Below are 22,488 nucleotides of genomic sequence, written 5' to 3' on the forward strand. Positions count from 1 at the left end.
CAAAGGGCGGGGCTACGGAAGATAGAGCGTAACCCCACCTTAGACGCGGTGACCCCACCCATTTGCCCCGGCTGGGAAATGTAGTTTGGAGCAGGCGCGATCCTCCAAACGGGAGCGGTGGGGAACGGAAATGCAGGTGCCTGGCAAGTAGTTAGGGGTGCTCCAGATTTAGAAGAGTGGCCGTCTTGTGCCTTTCCGCCACCCTTTTTATATTGAGGACAGAAAGTAAGTTTAGTCCGAAGTATATTTACTAGAGACTCGAATCTAGCTCTGGGACGAAGCGATAGTTGAGATCAGAACGGAATCTTTCAGGATGGACATTGAAATTAAGGTTTTGAAAGTGCGCCAGTCGGGACTGCCCCGTAGTTTGGCTAGATGTGGTTGGGAAAGAGAAATACGGCTTTAATCGACACAGGAAGTGTGGCATTTAGAGGCTAAATTCGGGATTTAATTTTGATTGGTTGAGGTGAGAGGCGTGGCTTCGTCCTTAGGCTATGATTGGTCAGAACTTAATGAGGTTGCAGGATTGGTGAATGAGCTTCTGAAGCAGACGGAAGTGTGGTCTGCCGAAGCCCTTGGTTACGCAGTGAGTGGAAGCGTGCCTGTGTACACGGCACGTAGGATCTACAGAGCATCTGGGAATATTGGCTCCCCAGATTTGACAACCTTATCTAATCTGAGTGGGATTCTAGTCTCAGGACAGATTCTTAGACTTTCATACGGAAGAGTGGGTGCCACGGGTCGGCTGTGGGTCTGGCAGCAGGCTCCACAGGTCGGATCCTGGCGAAGGTTCCCGGCCGCGTCGAGGTTGCTGAGGACGACTAGGTCTTTCCCCCAGGGCCATGGCGGACTCGAAGCTCTTGGTGCCCGAGCTAAGCGAGGCAGAGAAGATGGGCACTGAGACCGCGCGTTTCGAGGAGCTACTGCGGCAGGTGCGGACTGACCGGCTTCTGGGTCCTGGGTCCCTGGGTATTCTGGGTATGCGCGCCTGTGTGTATACTGTGTATATGTGTGTACGCCCCCGGGTGCTCAGAGATGGGACTACCTTCCCAGACGGCACTATGTGGAATTGTAGTTGGTTAGCACCAAGTTTGCTAGGCTCTGGAAGAAATGCAGGTGAGGTTGGGCTCGTTCATAGGGGTCCTCAGAGGAGGAGAGGGACATAGTATGTCTTATTCTGCGCACATGTCACATGCATAAAAAAATCTCCATAAACTTTTGAAGAACAAATGAGGGTCCGACAGCACAGACGCCATGCCTGGACCGTGTTTCCCTTCACACAGGCCTCCCAAGAGCTCCAGCAAGCCCAGACAAGCAGACCAGACTCCACACAGATCCAACCTCAACCTGGTAAGAAAGGCAGAGAGAGAGGGATTGAGTCTCAGAGAGGTGGACAGAGACTGGGGGCAGGGGAGACAGAAGAGAGAGGAGGCAGGAGAGAGGCACAATAATGGGGTAGAGAGGTCTTTGGCAGGGAGGGCGGGAGTGACAGATTCAGAGAGAGCAGAGTAAGGACCAAGAGCTAAAGAAAGAGGGAAGGAGGAGGACTGGGGTGACTAGGGGGACAGAGACTCAAAGATAGAAGGGGAATCAGAGAGGGGTTGGGGAGCAGGCCCAGAAAGCAGAGGACTGAGGCTCAAAGCAGGGACAGCGCAAGGGAAGGAGAGACACGCACAGAGGCAACCAGGACAATCCCATTTCCACCAGGTTTCTGCATAAAGACCAACTCCTCCGAAGGGAAGGTGTTCATCAACATCTGTCACTCTCCTTCCATCCCTCCTCCGGCTGATGTGACCGAGGACGAGCTGCTTCAAATGCTGGAGGAAGACCAAGCCGGCTTTCGCATCCCCATGAGCCTGGGAGAGCCTCATGCTGAACTGGATGCAAGTCAGTGCCCTCGGGGGACCGAGGAAGCGAGTTCCCTGGGTCCTTTCTTCCCTAGGAGCCAAGATCCAGGGCCCAGACCCTCCTCCTCCAGGACCTAGAAATCTGGCCTCCTACTTCCTGTGACACAAACCTAGGCTCCTGGGCCTCCAGCACCTTCTGCATGGGGTGGTCCTGTTCTGGTTCTGCCCACCTGGCCCGGCTGGCACTTCTCCCTGCCCGACCCCAGGGAGAGCTGGGCAGGTGTCCTCATTAGCTGGCCAGACCAGCTCTCACTCTTGTTCTGCTTCCTCCTTCACCCTTCTTCCCTGTCCCTGTCTCTCTGCCTTGTCTCACGTGTCTCTGTTGAGTTTCTATCTCTATGTGCTCGCTTTTCAGTCCACGTATTGTCCCCTGAGGCCTCCTGGGACCAGGCTTTGGGCAGTGCCCTGGGGAGTGGGGACTGATCAAACCTAGAACTTGCCCTTGAGAGACTCCTAGTCTTTTTTTTTTAAATTTTTTTTAATGTTTTATTTATTTCTAGGAGAGAGAGAGAGACAGCGTGAGCAGGGGAGGGTCAGAGAGAGAGGGAGTCACAGACTGAAACAGGCTCCAGGCTCTGAGCTGGCAGTCAGCACAGAGACCGACGCGGGGCCCGAACCCACGAACCGCGAGATCATGACCTAAGCGAAAGTCGGACGCTTAACTGACTAAGCCACCCAGGCGCCCTGAGAGACTCCTAGTCTTAAGTGAGGGCAGAGAAGACATGCGATTTCATTATGGTGTGATCTGTGCTGTTCTGGAGTTGGGGGGGGGGGGCCCTTCACCCAAACTGAGGAATCAAGGAAGGCTTCCTGGAGGAGGAGGTGGCAGATATAAGATGCCCAGGAACCAGAGGAATGCATCAGGCCAAGACACAGAAGAGGGTTCTAGGCAGAGGCGACTAAGGAGTCCAGAGGCTGGAAAGAAATGATTGAATTGGATTGGTCAGTATTTGGAAGAGATTGGAAGTGAGGTTCACTTCAGGTGGGAGCGGCTGACCACACAGAGCCTCTAGCGCCAGGCGGAAGGACCTGGGGCGCTGGGGAGCCATGGGAGGGCTATGAGCAGGGAAGGGTCAGGGTCAGCGTTGGGATGTGGTGGGAAGAGACCTGGCTGATATGAGCCCAGACTGGCGAGTGCCAGGCTTGAGCCCTCACTTTCTAATTGTGTCTGGGTCTCTCTGGTTCATGCGGCCGCTGTCCTTCATTGTTTTTGCCTCGTCGGTATCTGGGTGGTGGGGTTCCTACGGAGGGCTGGGGGTCTCACCCCCCTTTCTCTCCCCACAGAAGGCCAGGGTTGTACCGCCTACGACGTAGCGGTGAACAGCGACTTCTACCGGAGGATGCAGGTTGGGGGCAGGGCTGCGGGTGAGGCTTGGGCCGGGGCCTCTCCCTCCGTCCCGACCCCTCCCTCTCTCACTCCTAGAACAGCGATTTCTTGCGGGAGCTCGTGGTCACCATCGCCAGGGAGGGCCTTGAGGACAAATACAGTCTCCAGCTGAATCCAGGTGAAGGGCAGGGCCTGGACTAGCGGGGACTCGGGGAGCCAGCGCAGCTTGGGGACAGCCCTTGGAAAAGGTGGGGTAGTGCGGGCAGGGAATTTTTTAGTCCCTGGGCTGCGGGTTAGGTTACAGGGAGAAGGCGCGGCTTCCCAAGGTCGGGGTGGGGGCGGAGATGGGAGGCAGGTAAGGGGCGGGGTCTGGCTAGCCAGAGGGCGGGGCCAGGAGCATCTCTGGGGACAGATCCCGCCCCCGCACCCAGAGAAGGGTGGGGCTGAAGTGGGCAGATTTCCTAAAGCCAAGCTTGGGGGTGTGGCCAGGTCCCTGGCATCCTGGGAGGGGTGGAGACTTTTCCGAGGCTCTTGGGTGTGCAAGACCTGCTAGGAAAGCCAAGGGGCACCCCCCATGCCCGCCCGCCCCGTTCTGGAGCCACCCTTGACCCTGAGCTTCGTACCTACAGAGTGGCGCATGTTGAAGAACCGACCTTTCCTGGGCTCCATCTCCCAGCAAAATATCCGCTCCCAACAGCGTCCTCGGATCCAGGAGCTGGGAAACCTGTACACTTCCGACCCCCCGAGACCTGAGGCAGGGTGGGCCTTCGATGGGTTCTCTCTCTTGTGTCTCTCCAGTGATTTTTGGAATCCCTCCCTCAATCCTTCCTCTCCATAGGAGGCGGTGTCCTGGGGCTCTGGGAACCCCGAGGGGGGAGAAGCAGGATGCCCACGGAGAAGGCTCCCCGAGGCTGCAGGGCTTGTAGGAGGGAGAAAGGGAAAGAGTAGCCCTGGCAGAGAGAGACCTGGTGGGTTCTTCTCAGTCTGGGGTCCTGTGCTTCTGCAGCCCTGAGAAGCCTCACCTGAACCTTTGGCTGGAAGCCCCTGACCTCCTCTTGGCTGAAATTGACCTCCCCAAACTGGTGAGTGTACATTTGACCAGAGTGGGAGAATGAGGTCTGGAAGGTTAGGGTCTCGGGGGGTGAGGTGGGGGGTGAGCTGGGCTCTGTCCTGACAGCCCACACCCTGCTTCGGATTCTGTCTCCCTCCCTCTCTCTCTCTCTCTCCCTACCCCGCTCACGTGCTGTCTCTCTCAAAAATAAGTAAACATATTTAAAAACAACAACAACACACCAGGCTTTTGTTCCTGGTCCATGTTGTTATTGTCCCATTGCTGGGAACGGAAGGGCGGGCTCACTCCACTGTATTCCCAGGATGGAGCTCTGGGGCTGTCGCTGGAGATTGGGGAGAACCGCCTGGTGTTGGGGGGCCCCCAGCAGCTGTACCATCTGGATGCCTGTATCCCCCTGCAGATCAACTCTGAGGAGAGCAGGGCAGCCTTCCATCGGAAGAGAAAGGTACCTGGGGAGGTGCAGGGAGGTTTGCAGGGGAGCGGGGACCCTGGGGGGAGGGGCGGCGGCGCTGGACTCCTGGTCCTGAACCTTCCGTCTGTTTCCTGTCTCTCCTCAGCAATTGATGGTGGCCATGCCCCTCCTGTCGGTGCCTTGACCTGGTTTCTTTCCGTGATCCTCAGTGGAGAGAAGAGGCTGGTGGCTTCTCTAAAATGGAAATAAAAGATGTTTGTCTTTGTTCTGTGTCTGGCCAGGAATCCACGGGGAGTGGGAGGGAAAAGGGACATTGGATTGTGTCCCGGAGTCACAGAGAAGTCGCTGTCCCAGCTGCGTCCTCAGCCTCTCTCCACCAGATCCTCTCCCTGGCCTCCAGCCTCTCCCGTCGTGTCGCACAGGGTCCCGGAGGTGACCCTCCAGTCTCCACTTCAGGGGTCTTCCTTGGCTCCCCAGTGTCCCAGGGGAAGATCCCAGAGCCTCCTGCAGCCTAGCGCTCCAGGCCATGTGCGGTACCCCTGACGCTTCATTTTCTCCCTGTCCTTCCTGTCTCTAGCCCACCACACAGGACAGTCCCGCCCACACCTGTGTTTTGCACCTCTCTTTAGTTTCTGCTGCTAGCTCCACTTAGAGTGTCCCCACCAGTAAAACCATGGATTTTGTTTTAATTTTAAATTAAAAATTTTGTTAATGTTTATTATTTATTTTTGAGAAAGAGAGAGAGAGAGAGACAGCGTGGGTGGGGGAGGAGCAGAGAGAGAGAGGGAGACACAGAATCCAAAGCAGGCTCCAGGCTCCGAGATGCCAGCACAGAGCCCAATGCAGGGCTCGAACTCATGAACCAGGAACCAAGAGATCATAACCACTGAGATCGGACGCTCAACGGACTGAGCCACCCAGGCGCCCCAAGCCCAGGATTTCTAAATGTCTTGCCCTCACAGGGTGCCTTACCCATGTCCATTAATGATCCGATGCACGCCATCATCTCCAGCCTCTCCTACCTCTCGTCCTGACAAACTGCTCATTCCTAGAATGGTGCTTCATGTCACCATCACACCTAACTATGTCCCACTTCCCAACTCTGCAAGTACCACTTCGTCTGCTATGGACACTCCCAAGTCTTCCCTTTCAGTGAATTTTCTCTGGGAAGCTTTTCCAACTTCAAGCGTTCTCTGATCTCCCCTGGCTGAGTTAGAATCCTCTGGCAGTGGCGACGTCTGGTACTAGTGTTATCTGGTTGTAGCTCTGGCGCTTTGGTGCGGTAATGCTTTACAATTAGCAGGAACTTAATGAACGTTGAGTTAATGAATGATTGCTAACTCTCTCCTTCCATAGTGAGTCCTGGGAGGATAAGTAAACGGAAGCGCCTCAGCGATAAACGTCGGGAGACCAGCGAGGCTGGAATGGAGTTAATTGGGTAGGGTGGCAGGAGTAAAGGGTGAGAAGGTGGTAAGGCAGCTGGGATGATCTCTGGTAGGGTCTGTTGGACTTAGGAAAAAGCGAACGTGGGCGCCAGTGTCCACCAGAGGGCGCCTCGCAACCTCAGCCTGTTGTCTCAGAAAACTACAACTCCCAGCGGCCCTCGGGGAGCGCGGCTCTTCTGAAGCAACGGGTGAGGCCCAGCGGCCGCTGGGACTTGTAGTTAGCACGGGGGGCCCCTCTGTGGGAGGCTTAAGAACTCTTTCCCAGGTCCCAAAAAAGTGTGGAGCTGGGTCCTTTCCTCCTTCTTCGGTCTCCATGGTGATGGTTCCGGCGCAGGCCCGGGATTTGGCAGCGGCCGGGGCCCCCCTCCCACTCCCTCCTCTTCACCATCTGCTCCACCTTCACACCTGGCCCGGAGCCGCGGCCGCCGCCTCCGCACCCGGGCCGAAGATTCTGCCGCCACAAGGTGGCGCCTGTGGACGGCTCCGCGAGCTACTCCTCCTTCAGAGCCGGGAGTCGGGTCTCCATCCCCTCCTCCCTCAGATCCTGGGGTCCCGGCCCCCAATCCCCCACCCTTTACCGAGGATCTGGGGGTTTCTCAAACACAGGCAGAACTGTGGGTCCCGGCGACCCAACGGGACAAGGAGAGAGACGAGAGGCCACGGTGGGCAGCGGCTGCCGGGCCCCCGGGTCCGTGGCGCCCGCCCGCCGCGCCGGCTGCTCCCTCCCAACCCACTTGAGGGCCTGTGCCACATCATGAAAATTTAATCCCAAATGCATTTGCGGCCCGACTCAGGGAGGCGGGGAGGACAGGAGCACCCTCCCGGAGCTTGGATCTGGAAGCGGACTCAGCGTCGGGGAGAAGGGCTGGTCTGGCGAAAGGAGCAGAGGCAGGATTCGCCGGCCGGCCGCGGACCTCGAAATAGTCCGGTTCAAGCCCAAAGGGGCAGGGCTGGAAGTCAGAGATGGAGTAAGAGGGCGGAGACAGGTTCTAGCAGGAGGGGGACACAATTCGGGGGGCGGAGAAAGAACTCCGGGTGTGGGTGGGGACAGAACTCAGACAGACAGATTACAGGGGAAGGGGGCAAAAATTAGGGCAGGGACAGATCTCCGGGGAGAGGACCGAACTCAGGTGGCGGGTAGAGAACTCGAGGGAGTGGGGACAGAACTCAAAGGGCGGAGTAGATTGCAGGCTGGGAGGGAATTATCGGGGTCGCAACTGGGGACTGGCATATAACTGTCAGGGGAAGGAAACAGAGGGTGAAGGAGCCAGGAGGGATGTGCGCCCCGAGGGGAAAGAGAGCTGGAAGGGGGTAGAATTTTAAAGAGGAAAGAGGGAAACAGGTGGATGGAAGTCCAGAGGCAAGAAACGGGTTGGGGGAAGAACAAGAGAGGACAATGGGTGGATCGAGATCGGGGGCTGGAATTCAGGGGGAAAAAATTGTCTGAATGAGAAAACACCCTCTGAATGAGGAAGTTGGAGCTGAGGACGAGGCAGGGGTGGGGGTGGAATTCGGGGGGCGGGATGTGGAACTAGAGGACAATGGAACTCGAGGGGATGGGGCTGGAGGATGAAACGCAGAAGACGGAACCGTAGGGGGCGAAAGCGCCAGGACGAAATTAGGGCGAACTAAAAAGGAGAGGGAAACCTCAGGTGAGCAAGAGAACTCGGGAGGAGAGAAGAGAGATAGAAGGAGCTGGGGGGTGGGGGTGGGGATGGAACGGAGGAGGGGTAACTTCAGGAAGGGATAGAATTGGGGCGACGCAACTCAGAGGAGTGAGTTCAGACCCCAGAGGCGTGGTCTTGGAGCAGAAGGGGCAGGAACCGCAAGGAGCAGGAGGGCGGCGGAAGGGGGCGGGCCCAAATGGCAAGAGGCGTGGTTTATCGAGGATGGGCGGGGCATTGTCGCCGCCTGCCCCGCCCCCGACGCCGAGTCCACTGACATCCCCTAGGCAGCCGGCACACGCAGCCTCCTTCCCCCCCGAGCGGAGCTGCGGGGCCGGCCGGGCCGGGGCGGACCCCGGGAACCCGGACGCGGCCGCCCGGGCCCGCGGGCGGGGGGATCGGCGGGGGGACCGGCGGCAGGGGCAGCCACCATGGAGTTCCGTCAGGAGGAGTTTCGGAAGCTAGCGGGTCGCGCCCTCGGGAGGCTGCACCGGTGAGCGTGGTGAGGGTCCTGGGTGGGGAACAAGCCGGTGAGGGGCCGAGGAGGACGCACATCCCCACCTGGGCCGAGACGGACGGATGGAGAGGCGATACCCGTGGATGGGCTTCCACTCATCTGTTCTATTCTCTCCATCCTCCGACGGTCCGCTCTCCCTGATCCAGTCTCATCCATCATCTCATTCATTTTTCCGTGTCCCACCCCACCCCTGAATCTCCCTTTCCCCTGGGGCTGCCTATTTCCTTCTCTTTGGATCTCTGACCCCCTTCCCCACTTTTGGGTCTCTGTTCACTTATTTTCACTCTGCCTCCTTTCTCGGAATCTTGCCCCCTCTCTGGGTCTCTCTATTCCCCTTTATCTGAGAGTCTCTGGCCACTGGTCTCAGATCTCTATCAACCCTCCTCTCTGGGTCTCTGCTCCCCTCTCTCTGGGTCTCTGACCCTCTCCTTTTGGGTCTCTGTCTCCCTCTCTCTGGGTTTTTATCCTCTGCGCTGGGTGTCACCATCTCCCTGTGTCTTTTTCAGTTTCCATCTCTCAGAGTTTAATCTGAAGCTAAAGCGGATTGGGGCCCATTGGTCCTTGTCCTTGGGGAGAGCTAAGCTGGGAGAAGCCAGGGCATCCTGGGTCTCTGGGGGAGAAAGAAGTTGCAGCCTCAAAATTAGGCCCTGGGGTAGGGTGGACTTCCAGAAGGATATAGGCTAGAGCTAAGAAGGACTTCTTTTCATCCAGGGAGATGACCCCAGTGACCTGGGTGTCCCCAGGGCAGTCTGCTGGACACCTCCCCCCAATCTCTCACCCCCAACCCCAGCCCTGGCTCCAAGTCAGAGAAATTACTCAGCTGCGGAGAAGCCTAAAAATATCTGGCCACAGCGCGGGGAGGAGATGGCCTCATCAGCACCAAGCCCCTGCTGCCATTCCCTTGGACCCTGTCCCCTTGGCCTTGACCCCATCTTTAGTTGACCCTCAATGCATCTCTCTAGGCCATGCAAGTCCTTCTCTAAGACTGAACACCGGTCCTGCTTGCTGCAGATCACCTCCTAGCTCCAAAGTTCCCCCACCCTCTAGTACCTGGAGAGATGGGAATAAGGCTGGACAGAAGGGAGGGGGCAGGAGGGGAGGGTGGTGCAGTGGGGGGAGGGGGAGCTGAGATAACCTCACCCCTTCTTTTCCCAATCTTCCAGGCCCTCCCCACCCTTTTTCTCGCCTCCTTTCACGAGTTTCTCAAAATACATCAGTGCGAAGTCAGGAGAGGGAGAGAGACGTGCTGATGGAGGGGGCTGGAAGGAGGGTGGTGGCGGGAGGGATGTGTTTCTCGGGCCCCCTCCATCGGTCCCTGCTTCTCAGCTTCTCGTGTGTCTGGGTTTCTCTCAGTCTGTCTGTGCCTTACGGTCACCTCCCTGGGCTGCCTCCTGAGCCTCTGGAGACCCCAGAACCAGAGCTAACCCCAGAACAGTCACCAAGGAGCTGGAGTTTGAGAAGAGCATTGCAGCTGAATCCCGGTCTTCACTTTGAGGGTTGAAGAGAGGCAGGAATGCCCTGTACTGGACATAACACCCTGATTCCACTTAATCCTTTAGACAAAGCTGGGGAAACTGAGGCTCAGTTCGAGAAGGGGGAAATCAATGGATTAAGTATGAATGCCATCATTCGAACCCAGGCCAGCCCTCCCCACCCCCCAAGCCTGGGACGGAGGCTGCAGTTTCCTAGAGATGAGTGATCCTGGAGTGGGTGCGGAACTCCCTCAGACCAGGAAACAGACGGTCACCCAGAGTGACAAGGACATGGCGGGGGGAGGGGGATGCAGGAGAGACGGGTGCCAAGGTGCCTCCTTTCTGAGAACTAGGCCTTGGATGGGGTGATGCCAGGGGTCAGGGAACGCTCAGGACCCATCATCGCACTCTGGTGTGTGACCTTGGACCTGTGACTTCTGCTTTCTGAACCTCAGTTTCCCTAATCCTGCAATGGGTGGGGAGTGCCAAACGACCTAAGGGGACAGAGGCCTGAGGGAGCAGGGGAGCGGACAGAGAACCCAAGAGAAGCAAAGACAGAGACCCGTGGAGAGGGAGATGGTGACACCTTCTTCATTTTGTTGAACTGCTTCCTAAGTGCAGCATTCCAGCACCCAGGAAGGGGAGGAGGACCCCCCCTCCAGTCTCTCCTCCTCTCTGTTCTTGTCTTCTGGGAATCACTTGGGTCACGTCATCTCCGCGCCCCTGGTTCTCTTATCCTGAGATGATCAGTATCACCTGGCAGTGCCCTCCTTGTGACCTCACATTCTTACCCTTGCCCCCATTTTATAGATGTGGGCATCTGACCCCCCCACCCCTCCCACCCCCGCAGCAGCCCATTTAGAAAGCCTTGGTCAGATATCTGACACATTGGAGTATCCACAATGGGTATCAAATTTCAGGGGCTGCAATCACATCCCGAGTTTCAGGGTCAAATAAAATCTGATGGTAACCCAGGTCAAAGTCAGGTCGCTATGGCTGGCAGGTTCTGATGCAGGGTGGGGGGCAGTCCCTACCAGTCCGCGCCTGCATTCTGGGGCATCTATTCCCCACCCCACCCCTGCCCCTCTCTGGCTCTTGTCCCTGATCCCTCCTGGGTACTGTCCACTCCCCCAGTCTCTTTCTCCCACCCCTGTTTCTTAGCCCCCTCCCCCAACCTCCTTAAGTTCTAGGATGGGGAGGGTGGCTGTGTTCTCTCTTCTCTTCCACCCGCCTCCCCCCAGACCGTCTGGCTGTTCCTTCCTCCCCCGTCCCAGTCTCCCTCGCCTCCATCTGTTCTAGCCCCTTCCTGGGATCCAGCCCGATCCCCTGGCTGCGTACCCACCTCAGAGAGGGGCCGCATCTCACAAATCACGTTCCCAGCTTGTTTCTCCTGAGTCCCCCTGGTCTCCATCTTTCTCTGCGTCTGTGTGTCCTCTCTTTCGGGTTTCTGTCCCTCTCCATCTCTGAGGTTCTGTCCCCTTCCCTCTCAGGGTCTGTGTTTCCCCTTTTCTCTCTGGGTCTCTGTCTCTCTTTTTGTGTCCCTGACCCTCTTTGTTTCACCCCCCACCCACCCCCAATCTCTGTCACCCTCCTTTTGGACACCCTGTCTCAGGGCACCTCTCTTTCCCTGCAGCCTCTCTCTGGATTTGAGGAGGTTCTCCAAATACTCTATCCATCATCACAGACTCAATCCTGGTTCCAGAACGGGCGGGGGCGAGAGCCTCGCTGGGGACTGAGCCAATCCCCCTACCAGGGCCATCTGTCCCTTGCCAGGACACCACCAGCCACTCTCCCTCCCTACTCCCTAGCTGACAGCCTGAACTCAAGGTTCCCCAGGGATGTCTGGCTGGGCTGCTGGATTCCAGGGACCCTGACTTCTCCCCACCCTCAGGAATGGGCTTCCGGAGTCTGAAGGGAGTCAGCTGGATGTCAGCCCCACACCTGGGGCCTGGAAGTGGGGAAGGGCATTGCCACAGGGGGCAAGAGAGGAGGGGGGTCGGTATATATAGCAGACGTGGCTGAGAAGCATCTGTTCTTTTGACACCTTTGCTGAAGCATCTCCTTAGCGCCTTTTGCTTCCTCAAATAGACTCATATCTGGGAGAGGGGGCTGGAGAGTCTCTGGGCCTTAGCGTGGGGGCTGGGGACACAGGTTCTTGGATCCTAAAGTGTACTTTGGGGTCTAAAACTCCTGAGTCGCGAGATAACTAACAGAGCTGGGGAGAGGGAAACTGAGGACCCTTATACCTGCGGGAGAAGGGTGCTGGCAGCGTGAATCCCTAGTCTGTGGGGGATGGAAAGAAGGGGGTCCAGATTCCTGAATCCTGGGGGGCTAAAGGAGCTAGGGGCAGAACCCTTGGGGAAGGAGGGAGTGCGGGCTTAGAATCGTGGATCTTGAAAAGCAGGAGGTTTTACCCTGAACTCATGGGAAGGAGCGGGCCGGGGGCCCTGGACTTACGAGTCTTTGATCCTTGCTGCCCCGCAGCCTTCTGGAAAAGCGGCAGGAAGGTGCAGAGACGCTAGAGCTGAGTGCTGACGGGCGCCCGGTGACGACGCAGACCCGGGATCCGCCGGTAGTGGACTGCACCTGCTTCGGTCTCCCTCGCCGCTACATTATCGCCATTATGAGCGGGCTGGGCTTCTGCATCAGCTTTGGTATCCGCTGCAACCTGGGCGTGGCCATCGTCTCCATGGTCAACAACAGCACGACCCACCGCGGGGGCCACGTGGTGGTTCAGGTAGTTTAGGGGCGCGTCCCGGCACGCCGGCCCACCTGGCCCTGCCCACGCCCCCTGTGACGTCACGTTGGTCCGGGCGCAGCCCAGGCGGAGCCCCTTGCCGCCGCAGCCTGAGCAGCCCAGCCCATGTGCGCGCCGCGGGCCGCTCCCGTCTGCCCCAGGGGTCTCCTCTCCCTAAGCCCCGCCCCGAGCTCAATGAAGCCCCGCCCCTAGTTAGTTCAGATCCAGGATTTCAAAGTACAGACTTTGCGCCAGCATTAGGTTCCCTACGTGTTTTGCCCCCGCTCCATTTTGGGCCTCTTAGCTCCACCTGCCATCCATGCCTGTCACCGCTGTCACAACTTAATCCCAGCCTTATGGCAGGCTCCACCCTGAGATTTGATCCTGTTGTTTCTGAAGTTCAGTCCCTGCTAAATCCCGCTTTATCGGCTCCGGCCTTTACCTGAAGCCCGCCTCATCTCAGACTTCCTCCCTAGAAAAAAAAAAATATATATTTATTTTGAGAGACAGAGGGCGAGCAGGTGAGGGGCGGAGAGACACACAGAATCCGAAGTCTCGAACCCAGAACCGTGGGATCATGACCTGAGCCGAAGTCGGACATTTACCCGGCTGAACCACCCAGGCGCCGCAGACTTCCTCCCTATTTTAATTCCGGTGTAGACCGTGCCCCTGCCTCAGGACAAACTCCGGATTTAGGCATTGACCTCCCTGCCTCGTCTCTTGCTTCCGTTCAGTCAGGCTGCCCCTTTGGCTACTTCTGGTCCCTGGCTAGACCCCACCCAGTCACTCCGCAAACAGTCCGTAGGCTGGTTAAGAGGAGTAAGTGGAGAAAGAGTCCCCACCCCATTTATGAGCCCCTAGACAGTCAAAGCAGGGGCACCGAGGCAGGGAAGCAGGCAGAGCGAGGCTTCTAGGCAGCAGCAGGCCCCGTTGCTAGGGCAGAGCAGCCCCTGGAAGCCTAGGCGGAGCAGAGCTGGGAGGAGGACGGCTTGAATTTTGATTGGCAGGTGTTTTGGCGCGAGAGGGGATCCTTGGTGCTGATTGGCTGAGGCACTAAATCTGTCTGTGCTGATTGGTGGAGGGGCAGAGCCTGGGGGCGGAACAGCTGGTTTGACGTGCCTTTTGGCCCGCAGAAAGCTCAATTTAACTGGGATCCAGAGACTGTTGGCCTCATACACGGCTCCTTTTTCTGGGGCTACATTGTCACCCAGATTCCCGGAGGATTTATTTGCCAGAAATTCGCAGCCAACAGGTACAGGGCTGGGGTCTCAAGGTGGGCGGGAACTACAGTTGTGTGGCTGGATTTAGTGGGTGTAGCCCGGCACTTCGGGGCTGAGGCGGGGAAATAGGAGGAGCCTGCGATCGGGGCGGGGTCTTGGAGGAAGGCGGGGCTTGTGATTGTGGAAGGTGAGAGTTACAGAGAAGGTGGGAGCCGGGGGTCCTGGGGAACACCACGCCTGGCCCGCTGTGGGCAGAAAGAGCAGAATCCTAGCTCTGGCGGTAGAGCTGCGCCCTATTCTCATACTATGGACTCTTCCCACCAGGGTTTTCGGCTTTGCCATTGTGGCTACATCCACTCTGAACATGCTGATCCCCTCGGCTGCCCGAGTCCACTATGGCTGTGTCATCTTCGTGAGGATCCTGCAGGGGTTGGTAGAGGTAAAGCCCGGCTCCACATGACCCTGTGCCTGTTCTGACTCCGCCTCTTCTCCTTGACTTTGGTTTTCTCCTTCCTAGGGGGTCACTTACCCCGCCTGCCACGGGATCTGGAGCAAATGGGCCCCGCCCTTAGAGCGGAGTCGCTTGGCGACAACAGCCTTCTGCGGTGAGAGGAAGGGGCTGGGAGCCAGACTTGCGGGTCGGAGGGAGGAGGGACCGTGGCCTGTACTTCTGTGTCCCAAAAGGCAGGGACTGGGCGTCCACATTCCCGGATCTGAGGATAGATGAGTCTCTTCTACATGTTGCACCCTCCCTCTTAGGTTCCTATGCTGGGGCGGTGGTCGCGATGCCTCTCGCCGGGGTCCTGGTGCAGTACTCAGGCTGGAGCTCTGTGTTCTACGTCTATGGTGAGGGCCCCGGACGCCTGGGCCCGGGTGGCGCTGGGGCGGAGCGAGGCCGGTCATCGCCTCGCTTCCGTCCCCCTCCTGACCCTCCCCAGGCAGCTTCGGGATCTTTTGGTACCTGTTCTGGCTGCTCGTCTCCTATGAGTCCCCGGCTCTGCACCCCAGCATTTCGGAAGAGGAGCGCAAGTACATCGAGGACGCCATCGGCGAGAGCGCCAAACTCATGAACCCGGTCACGGTCCGGGCCCAAGCCTGCAGGGCGGGGGCGCGGTGGGGCAAGAAGAGATATCCAGGCAGGGAGGCAGGAGAAAAGGGGGCTTCGAACCTGCACGGAGTGTAGACTGTGGATCGTGGTGGGTTCCTGTAGACTCTCAGAGGAGACAGGTTGGGGACGCATAGTGGGTGCGACTTGAACCTAGGAGGAGGGGTTAAGGCCGCGGGGAAGAAAGGATCAGCAGGTACTGAGGGCAGGGCTAGGTTGCTAGGTGGACAGAACCAGTATGGGGCGCAGTGAAACCAACAGAGACAGGATTCGAATGTGGGGAGTGCGTTGCTTAGACGAATGAGAGTGAGGCTAGAATTAGGGGGCATAATGGAAATTAGAAAGAGACTCCTGGGCTCACATTTATGGGTCCCTGAGGGTCATCGCCGGGTCTGCACACCTGCAAACCTGAGGGACACTGCAGAGTCGGGACACCTGCATCCCTGAAGTGTCACTGTGAGGCCAGGATGTCAAGGTGCCCACAGGGACGTGGTCAAGCTGGTGCCCCTGGGTCCCCAGAGGTTTCAGTGAGGTCGGGAAACCTGGGTCTGTGTGGGACTCTATATAATAGGGTCCCTGAAGGGGAGAGCGCCCCGCCCTGGTCTCCAACTTAGCCGCCTCTCCTCCCCCCCCTCCCCGCAACCCCCAGAAATTTAACACACCCTGGCGGCGCTTCTTCACTTCCATGCCAGTCTACGCCATCATCGTGGCTAACTTCTGCCGCAGCTGGACCTTCTACCTGCTCCTTATCTCCCAGCCCGCCTACTTCGAAGAGGTGTTCGGCTTCGAGATCAGCAAGGTGAGGGGAAGGCAGGGGGCGCAGCGGGGAGAGATGAAGCAACCGGGCCCGGATCCCAAGAGGTCGGAATGAGGGGCAGGGAGGAGCCAGTGGTGCCGTAACCTGGGTGGAGATGCCCGGCCAGCGGCCCCTGAGCGCCCGCTCTGTGCGCTCGCGGGTGCAGGTGGGCCTGGTGTCAGCGTTGCCCCACCTGGTCATGACCATCATCGTGCCCATCGGGGGCCAGATCGCCGACTTCCTGAGGAGCCGCCGCATCATGTCCACCACCAACGTGCGCAAACTGATGAACTGTGGAGGTGAGGGGGGCGGGGCCCTGCGCCGGGTCTGGGACCCCCTGGGCGGGGCGGGACCAGGTGAGGGTGGAGGTGGGGTCAGGGGCGTGTCCAAGAAGTCCGAGCGCGGGTGTGGCCGGGAGTGGAGGAACCGAACCCCTGGCTGCAGCCTCAGGGCCCACCTGGTGGAAGGGCCAGGCGCCTGTGACTACGCAGGGGTTGGACCTGAGTCTTTAGGGCGTGGCCTAGTCCTGGCGTGGGGCCACGGAGGACGCGGCTGGGGCGGTGGTGGCCCCCGGGAGCGTGGTCGAGGACGAGGCGTTAGGGAGGTGAGGGTTTGGTTAGGGCGGGCGCGAGCACAAAGCCACGGACCGGCATGGAGGTGGCCGGCCTGGGGCGGGAACAGACGGGAGAGGCGGTGTGGGGCGGCCGGGCTCAGATGAGACGGACGGCCCTCCGGCCCTCCGTAGGCTTCGGCATGGAAGCCACGCTGCTGCTGGTGGTCGGCTACTCGCACTCCAAGGGCGTGGCCATCTCCTTCCTCGTCCTCGCCGTGGGCTTCAGCGGCTTCGCCATCTCTGGTGAGAACCGCGGATCCGCCGCTTGGCGGACTCTGGACAGCTCTGTAGGGAACTTCCTGGCTCTGGAAGGGGACCTTCCAGCCCTGCACAAGGTGGACCGGCAAGAGCCGGAGGGAGGGGGAGGCTGCGATGGGAGGGGTGAGATTCATTCACGCGGGAGTGAGATGTATTCATTCGGGAGTGACGCCTTCTGGCTTGCCTCGCCAGGGTTCAACGTGAACCACCTGGACATCGCCCCGCGCTATGCCAGCATCCTCATGGGCATCTCCAACGGCGTGGGCACGTTGTCAGGCATGGTGTGCCCCATCATCGTGGGTGCCATGACTAAGCACAAGGTCCGTGCACCGGCCCTGACCCGCCCGCCCTCCCATTTTGTGTATGGTACCTTCCTGACGTGCGACACCCTCGCTGCCCTCCATCCCTGTCCTCTCCTGGGTCTTACCGCTTCTCTCTGGATCTCTGTCTCCCTTTTTCTGCCCTCCCTCCCCCCACCCCCTGCCCGGCCCTGCCTTCTCTCTCTTTCTTCTGTTTCTCTGTCCTCTGATCTCTGACCTCACCTCCCCATTGTCACCCCTCCCCAGACTCGGGAAGAGTGGCAGTACGTATTCCTAATTGCCTCCCTGGTGCACTATGGGGGCGTCATCTTCTACGGGGTCTTCGCTTCTGGCGAGAAGCAGCCGTGGGCGGAGCCTGAGGAGATGAGCGAAGAGAAGTGTGGCTTCGTTGGCCACGACCAGCTGGCTGGCAGTGACGAAAGCGAAATGGAGGATGAGGCTGAGCCCCCCGGGGCACCCCCTGCTCCCCCTCCTTCCTATGGGGCCACACACAGCACTGTTCAGCCCCCAAGACCCCCACCCCCTGTCCGGGACTACTGACCATGTGCCTCCCACCGAATGGCAGTTTCCAGGACCTCCATTCCACACATCACTGGCCTGAGTGACTATCAAGGAACCCCAGTCTCCTCTCTGTCCTGCTGCAGGCCTAAGAAGCACTCGCCCTCTTCCCCAATGCTGTCAAATCCTCTTCCCTTCCCAACTGCCTCTCAGGGTAGTGAAGCTGCAGACTGGCAGTTTCAAGGATACCCAAATTCCCCTAAAGGTCCCCTTCTCCACTTGTTCTGCCTCAGTGGTTTCAAACCTCTCCTTTCAGGGCTTTATTTGAATGGACAGTTCAACCTTTGACTCTCTCTTGTGGTTTTGAGGCACCCTTCCCACCACCTTCTTTAACCCCTGGGACTCTCGGGGCAAGCCCTGAGATTACTCAGCCTCCCTCTCCTTTCAGAAAAGCCGAAGGTCTTCCTCTAGAAGTTCCCAGCCTCTCCCAATTCGATTTGCCAGGTTGGCTTAACCAATCGCACGGCCCCCCGCCATTCTAGGGATTGATTCTCACCAGCGTTTCTGAGGGAAAATGGCGGTTTCAAGTCCCCCCTACCCCCCCCATCGCTCCTCCCTCCACCAGCAGGTTGTGCTGAAGCACCAAATTCCCCAAGGTTCCCTAGCTTAGCACAATGTCTGGGGAAACAAGATGGCGATTTTAACACTATGCCTCTCTCCACCCCCATGCACTTTTTCTGACACGTTTTCAGGTCTAAGTAGTGGCTGCTCAAGTCCATCCACTCAACGGCGTGAAGCCACCATCATTGAACTTCCCCATGGTGGTTTCAAGATGCCCCTCTTCCCCCAATTCCTTGCACTTTATTCTCCTGGGTGGTTTCAAACTACCCTCATTTTCTCAGTGGCCATTTGTTGTGTCCCTCAGGGGCTAAATGACTCAGAATCTGGGATCCTTCCCCGCTCAGACTCCCCTCTTTCGATTTAGATTTGGGGGAACCTCTGCAGGAGAAGTCACAGAGTCCCAGGAAAGGGAATGGGGCTGGCGGAGAGGGGTGTTCTCCCCCGGAGCAGGGCTGTGTCTGTGTCTGTCTCTGTGACTGTGAATACTGCCCTGCCCCACTCCCAATAAAATGCTTTGGTGTTCACACTCGGTGGTCCTCCGCCTCGGCAGTCACGCGGGATTCTGGGCCCCCAGCCCCCTCCTCTCCTAGGACGCAGGCCAGAGTAGGCGACAAGCTTTGGGAACAGTTGGTTTATTCGGCCGCACTCAGACCGTGTTCTCCGGTCACAGGGAAAGCATCTCTGGGTGGGACTTCTATCCAGGAGGACTACTTGGCAGCAAAGCATGCCAGGAGGCCAGGGCCTCTGGGCCCTTCCTTCGTCTGGGGGGGGGGGGGGGCGCAGGTCTGGCGGGACGCGAGACGCAAGCGGGGCTCACACGAAGTTGTTGGGGAGCGTGGCGGGGGAGAGCGGCTCCAGGCTCTGGGGGCGGTTCCCGCGGGGCGGCGGGGGCAGCTTGGGGGGCAGCGGAGGGGTGGGTGGCGGCTGTTTGGTGGCGATGTGTGAAGGGACCCAGGCATCCGGCGCGTAAAAGTAGAGGTCGTAGGGGTCCTTCGGGGCTTCCAGATGCATAACTGAGGGAGCAAAGGGGCGAGGTCATCCCCAGGCACACAAGTGGCCTGTCCCCTCTGCTGCGCCGCTGGCCAATGAGAAGGCGGGAGAGAGGATTCCGGCAGTTCTTTGGAACTGGGTTTTCAAATGAAAGGGCGGGCTTCCCCTTCCCCAAATGAAAGAGGAGGCGGGGCCTCCGCGTAGCAGGGGCGGGGCCTGAAGTGGAGAGGGCGGGGAATGCGGGGCTCCGGCTGCGCCCAGGGAGTGGAAAGGGGCGGGGCTTGTAGAGGGACCCTTGGCTCCCAGCCTGCTGCAATTCCCAGCTGGGCTGGGGGAGGCGCTGGACGTGTGTGTGTGTGTGTGTGTGTGTGTGTGTGTGTGTGTGTGTGTGTGAGATTTCACAGAACTGGGGACAGGATGATGGAGGGGTCGGGGCTGTTATGGACCTAGGATGGGGGACCTGTACTTTTTGGCAGGGCGCCCTAAAGTGCGAGGCGAAACCAGGTTAAGGGAGCGTGCGGTCATTTAAGGAGAGGGACGCTGTAAGGGTCGCTCACCCGGTTCATCTCCGTCGTTTGGAAGCCGGTGGTGTGCGAAGGGCCGGTGTCGAGACGCCCGGCGGTAGAGACACCACAGCAGCAGGAAAATGCCGATCAGCAGGCCGGTCCCGGCGAGGAATAGGCAGAGGGCCCCGCCCGCCGCGCCCCGGGGGCGCCCCACCAGGGTCACGCCTGAAGGACGAGGGACCCGGAATTGAGCAACCTAACCCCCTACCCCCTTCTTCCTGAGACCCAGGAGTCTCGGCCCCGAGCCCCCTCCTGCCTCAGCACCGCCATGCCAGCCTTCAGCATCCTCCCGCCTCAGAGCCTCAGACATAGGAGCCGGGTCCCCAGCCCCGCCCTCCCTGAGACCCAGGAGTCCCGGCCTCCAGCCCCTTCCTCCTTTGGACCCAGGAGTCTGGGTCCTGGCCCCTCACCGGTCTCCTCCACTCGTTCCACCACGATGATAGTGTTGACTCTCTCACCTCGGCTGCGCCGCTGGGGGGCCCGCGGAGTGGCAGGGGCCGACTGACTGGGGGACACTGGAGGAGCAGGGGGGCCCACAATCCGGGCTGAGGGAAGGGCGTCAGGCCCTTTAGGGCTAGAGTCCTGGGAGGCCTTCCACTCAACTGTCCCGGGAGAATCTGAGGTGGGCAATTTAAGGGTGTCGGGCTGGGTGACTGCAGAGGTTTCTGCTTTGGGATTCAGGGGCAGCAGCGCATTTAGGGCTGTTGCGTTGTCCTTGAAAGGTGTAGTCGTTTCTGGCTGAAGACTGGAGGAGATCTCAGGACTCGAGGTCGTGGAGTTCTCTGTTGCATCTTGGTAGTGGGTTGTGGGGGGCTCTGTCTGGGGAATGTCAGTGGGGCTGAGGTTGCTGGTTACATGGGATTCTGGGTGGGAGCTTTCAGTAGAGTTAGGACGCAGGGTCTGCAGGAATTCAGAATGTGGGGTTTCAGTGGTGTCAGGGTTTAGGGTTTCTGGAGATTTGGGGTGAAGACTCTTGGTGGGGTCAGGATTTGGCATCTCAGGGACTTCTGCATGTGAGACCCCAATGGAGTTAAGTTTGGGAATCTCTGGGGATTCTTGGTGTGGAGTTTGGGTAGGGTCAGGGTTTGGGGGCTCAGGAAGTTCTGTGTGGGAGGTTTTGGAGGGACTAGGTTTGAGGGTCTCAGGGGATTCTGGGTGTGGACTATCAGTCGGGTCAGGTGTGGGGACCTCAGAAGGTTCTGGATGTGTCATGTTGGAGGGGTTACTCTGGGGGGTGTCCAGGGGGTCTGATATTGAGGTGTTGAGTAAGCTAGATTTAGGAGTCTCTGGGTGTGGGCTTTCTTGGCGGTCGTGGTTGGGAGCCTTGGGGAAGTCAGGGCTGGAGGGCTCAGGGGAAACAGCATGAGGTGTTTTGGAGGGCTCAGGAGAAGCAGTCGCAGGGGAATCTGGGTTAGGCTGGTCTTCAGTGGAATTCTCAGAAGCAGGAGGGGAGGTCTGAGAAGGGTGGCCCATCTCAGGGAAGTCGGAGCCTGTAAGCGGCGAGGCCGAAGGGTCAGCCTTGCAACCCAGGCGGGCGAGGAAGAAGAGGAGGACGAAGAGGGTGGGGCGGAGGGATGTCATAGCTCTGGGAGACGCCTCTAGCTGCGGGCGAGCAGGAAGGAAGGGGTTAATAAGGTTGGAAGCCTCCTGGGGCCCCCCTCCCCCCGGCCCGCGCCCGGAGGCCACGCCCACCGGTCCCCTGGTGGCCCAGGATCCGGCCCAGCTCCGCGCCAGGGAAAGGAAAACCTAACTGCAAATCCCCGATGGCTGTGGGGGCCGTGGCCGTAGCCACAGTAGCTAAGGGAGACTGAGGCGCGGGGCTTCTTGGGAGTCACAGTAGTTAATTTCCTTGTGTATTTTCCCGAGCCGGGGGCAGGGGGAAGGGGGGTGTCTCAGAAAAATTGGGAAAGAATGACACCTCTCCAAGCCCTCACACCTCCTCAACTTCTATTTCAGAGGGTGTAGACCTCCATGGAAGCACAGGATCCCTTCCTCTCTGAGGGCTCCGGGGACACCTTCAGGGTTGTTTAAGCTAGAGCTGGCTCAGAAGTAATGGCTGGGGGCTGGCGGCCAAAATGCCTGGATCTGAGAGAGGAGGGAGACTCCGGGGACCTGGGGGAGAAGGTTGCTGGGGATTCAGACTCCCTGTTTCCAGAAGGTGGAGGGCACTATGGGTCTAAATCCCTGGTTCTTGGGGCGCCTGGGTGGCTCAGTCGGTTGAGCGTCCGACTTCAGCTCAGGTCATGGTCTCACAGCTCGTGGGTTTGAGCCCCGCGGCTGACAGCTCAGAGCCTGGAGCCTGTTTCGGATTCTGTGTCTCCCTCTCTCTCTGACCCTCTCCTGCTCACGCTGTCTCTCTCTCTCAGAAATAAATAAAACATTAAAAAATTTAAAATAAATAAATAAATAAATAAATTCCTGGTTCTTTAGAAACAAGGGGCCTAAAGGTTCACATGCCTAGAATTTTGAGGGAGCACAACTGGGGGGCTGGATTATGGGGGAGAAAGGAAACAGGAGTCTCAAACTCTAGGGGACTCGGAACTCAGTCTGAGTCTTGGGTCTTCCACAGATAGATGTGTAGGGCTCTGGACTCCTCAGCCTTCAGGAGGAGTGAGCTGTGGGGCAGGACAGGACTCTGCTAGTCCCTCTGTTTATTGACAATGGAGCTGACATCCCAGGCTCTCAGGACAGGTCTGGGGGCAGAGACACCTAGGTCTGTGCTCAGGGGGAGGTGGAGGTGGCAGATACTTGGCTAGGACAGGGTCACTTGGGGCCTGGGGTCTCTTACCTGCTCAGTGGGGTCCAAGATAACAGCAGGTGAGCAGAGCTGGTCTCGGAGCTGTGTGAACGTTGCAGAATGGCTCTGGGCGGGGCAGCAGGAGGTAGGGTCCCAGGGGCGCAGCAGGTGACGCATCTGACCCCCTCCCTGGGGACCCTGGGAGCCTGGC

At 58.7% G+C, this 22,488-nt stretch overlaps 3 protein-coding genes and 1 long non-coding RNA gene across 5 annotated transcripts; 2 read left to right on the plus strand and 2 right to left on the minus strand.

The window, feature by feature from the left end:
* Positions 1-12: 12 nt before the first annotated feature.
* PIH1D1 (PIH1 domain containing 1) lies at positions 13-4,984 on the plus strand. Of its 2 annotated transcripts, XM_039250528.1 has the most exons (10): positions 13-136; positions 839-932; positions 1,284-1,350; positions 1,708-1,887; positions 3,192-3,253; positions 3,331-3,412; positions 3,864-3,993; positions 4,241-4,316; positions 4,608-4,751; positions 4,864-4,984. In XM_039250528.1, the coding sequence occupies exons 2-10, from the start codon at positions 843-845 to the stop codon at positions 4,900-4,902; spliced, it is 870 nt and encodes a 289-aa protein (XP_039106459.1). In that variant the 5' UTR covers positions 13-136; positions 839-842; the 3' UTR covers positions 4,903-4,984. The 2 variants fall into 2 exon arrangements, with proteins under 2 accessions (XP_039106459.1, XP_039106451.1); XM_039250520.1 differs by lacking the exon at positions 13-136 and having other exon boundaries at positions 276-932.
* LOC120244249 lies at positions 3,988-12,370 on the minus strand. Its single transcript, XR_005531515.1, has 4 exons — positions 12,274-12,370; positions 4,836-4,952; positions 4,528-4,755; positions 3,988-4,153 (listed from the first exon to the last, which is right to left on the minus strand). It is a non-coding gene; the product is annotated as an uncharacterized LOC120244249 (long non-coding RNA).
* On the plus strand, positions 8,238-18,510 carry SLC17A7 (solute carrier family 17 member 7). Its single transcript, XM_039250389.1, has 12 exons — positions 8,238-8,320; positions 12,301-12,553; positions 13,687-13,805; positions 14,098-14,212; positions 14,291-14,378; positions 14,533-14,619; positions 14,712-14,854; positions 15,528-15,677; positions 15,841-15,973; positions 16,420-16,530; positions 16,738-16,865; positions 17,112-18,510. The coding sequence occupies exons 1-12, from the start codon at positions 8,259-8,261 to the stop codon at positions 17,403-17,405; spliced, it is 1,683 nt and encodes a 560-aa protein (XP_039106320.1). The 5' UTR covers positions 8,238-8,258; the 3' UTR covers positions 17,406-18,510.
* Positions 18,511-18,797: 287 nt separating this feature from the next.
* GFY (golgi associated olfactory signaling regulator) lies at positions 18,798-21,121 on the minus strand. Its single transcript, XM_039245480.1, has 3 exons — positions 19,951-21,121; positions 19,532-19,705; positions 18,798-18,997 (listed from the first exon to the last, which is right to left on the minus strand). The coding sequence occupies exons 1-3, from the start codon at positions 21,119-21,121 to the stop codon at positions 18,798-18,800; spliced, it is 1,545 nt and encodes a 514-aa protein (XP_039101411.1).
* Positions 21,122-22,488: the final 1,367 nt, after the last annotated feature.

This window comes from Hyaena hyaena, unplaced genomic scaffold (genome assembly GCF_003009895.1).
Source record: "Hyaena hyaena isolate Hyena2069 unplaced genomic scaffold, ASM300989v1 scaffold_9, whole genome shotgun sequence".
In the NCBI taxonomy this organism is placed as follows: Eukaryota; Metazoa; Chordata; class Mammalia; order Carnivora; family Hyaenidae; genus Hyaena; species Hyaena hyaena.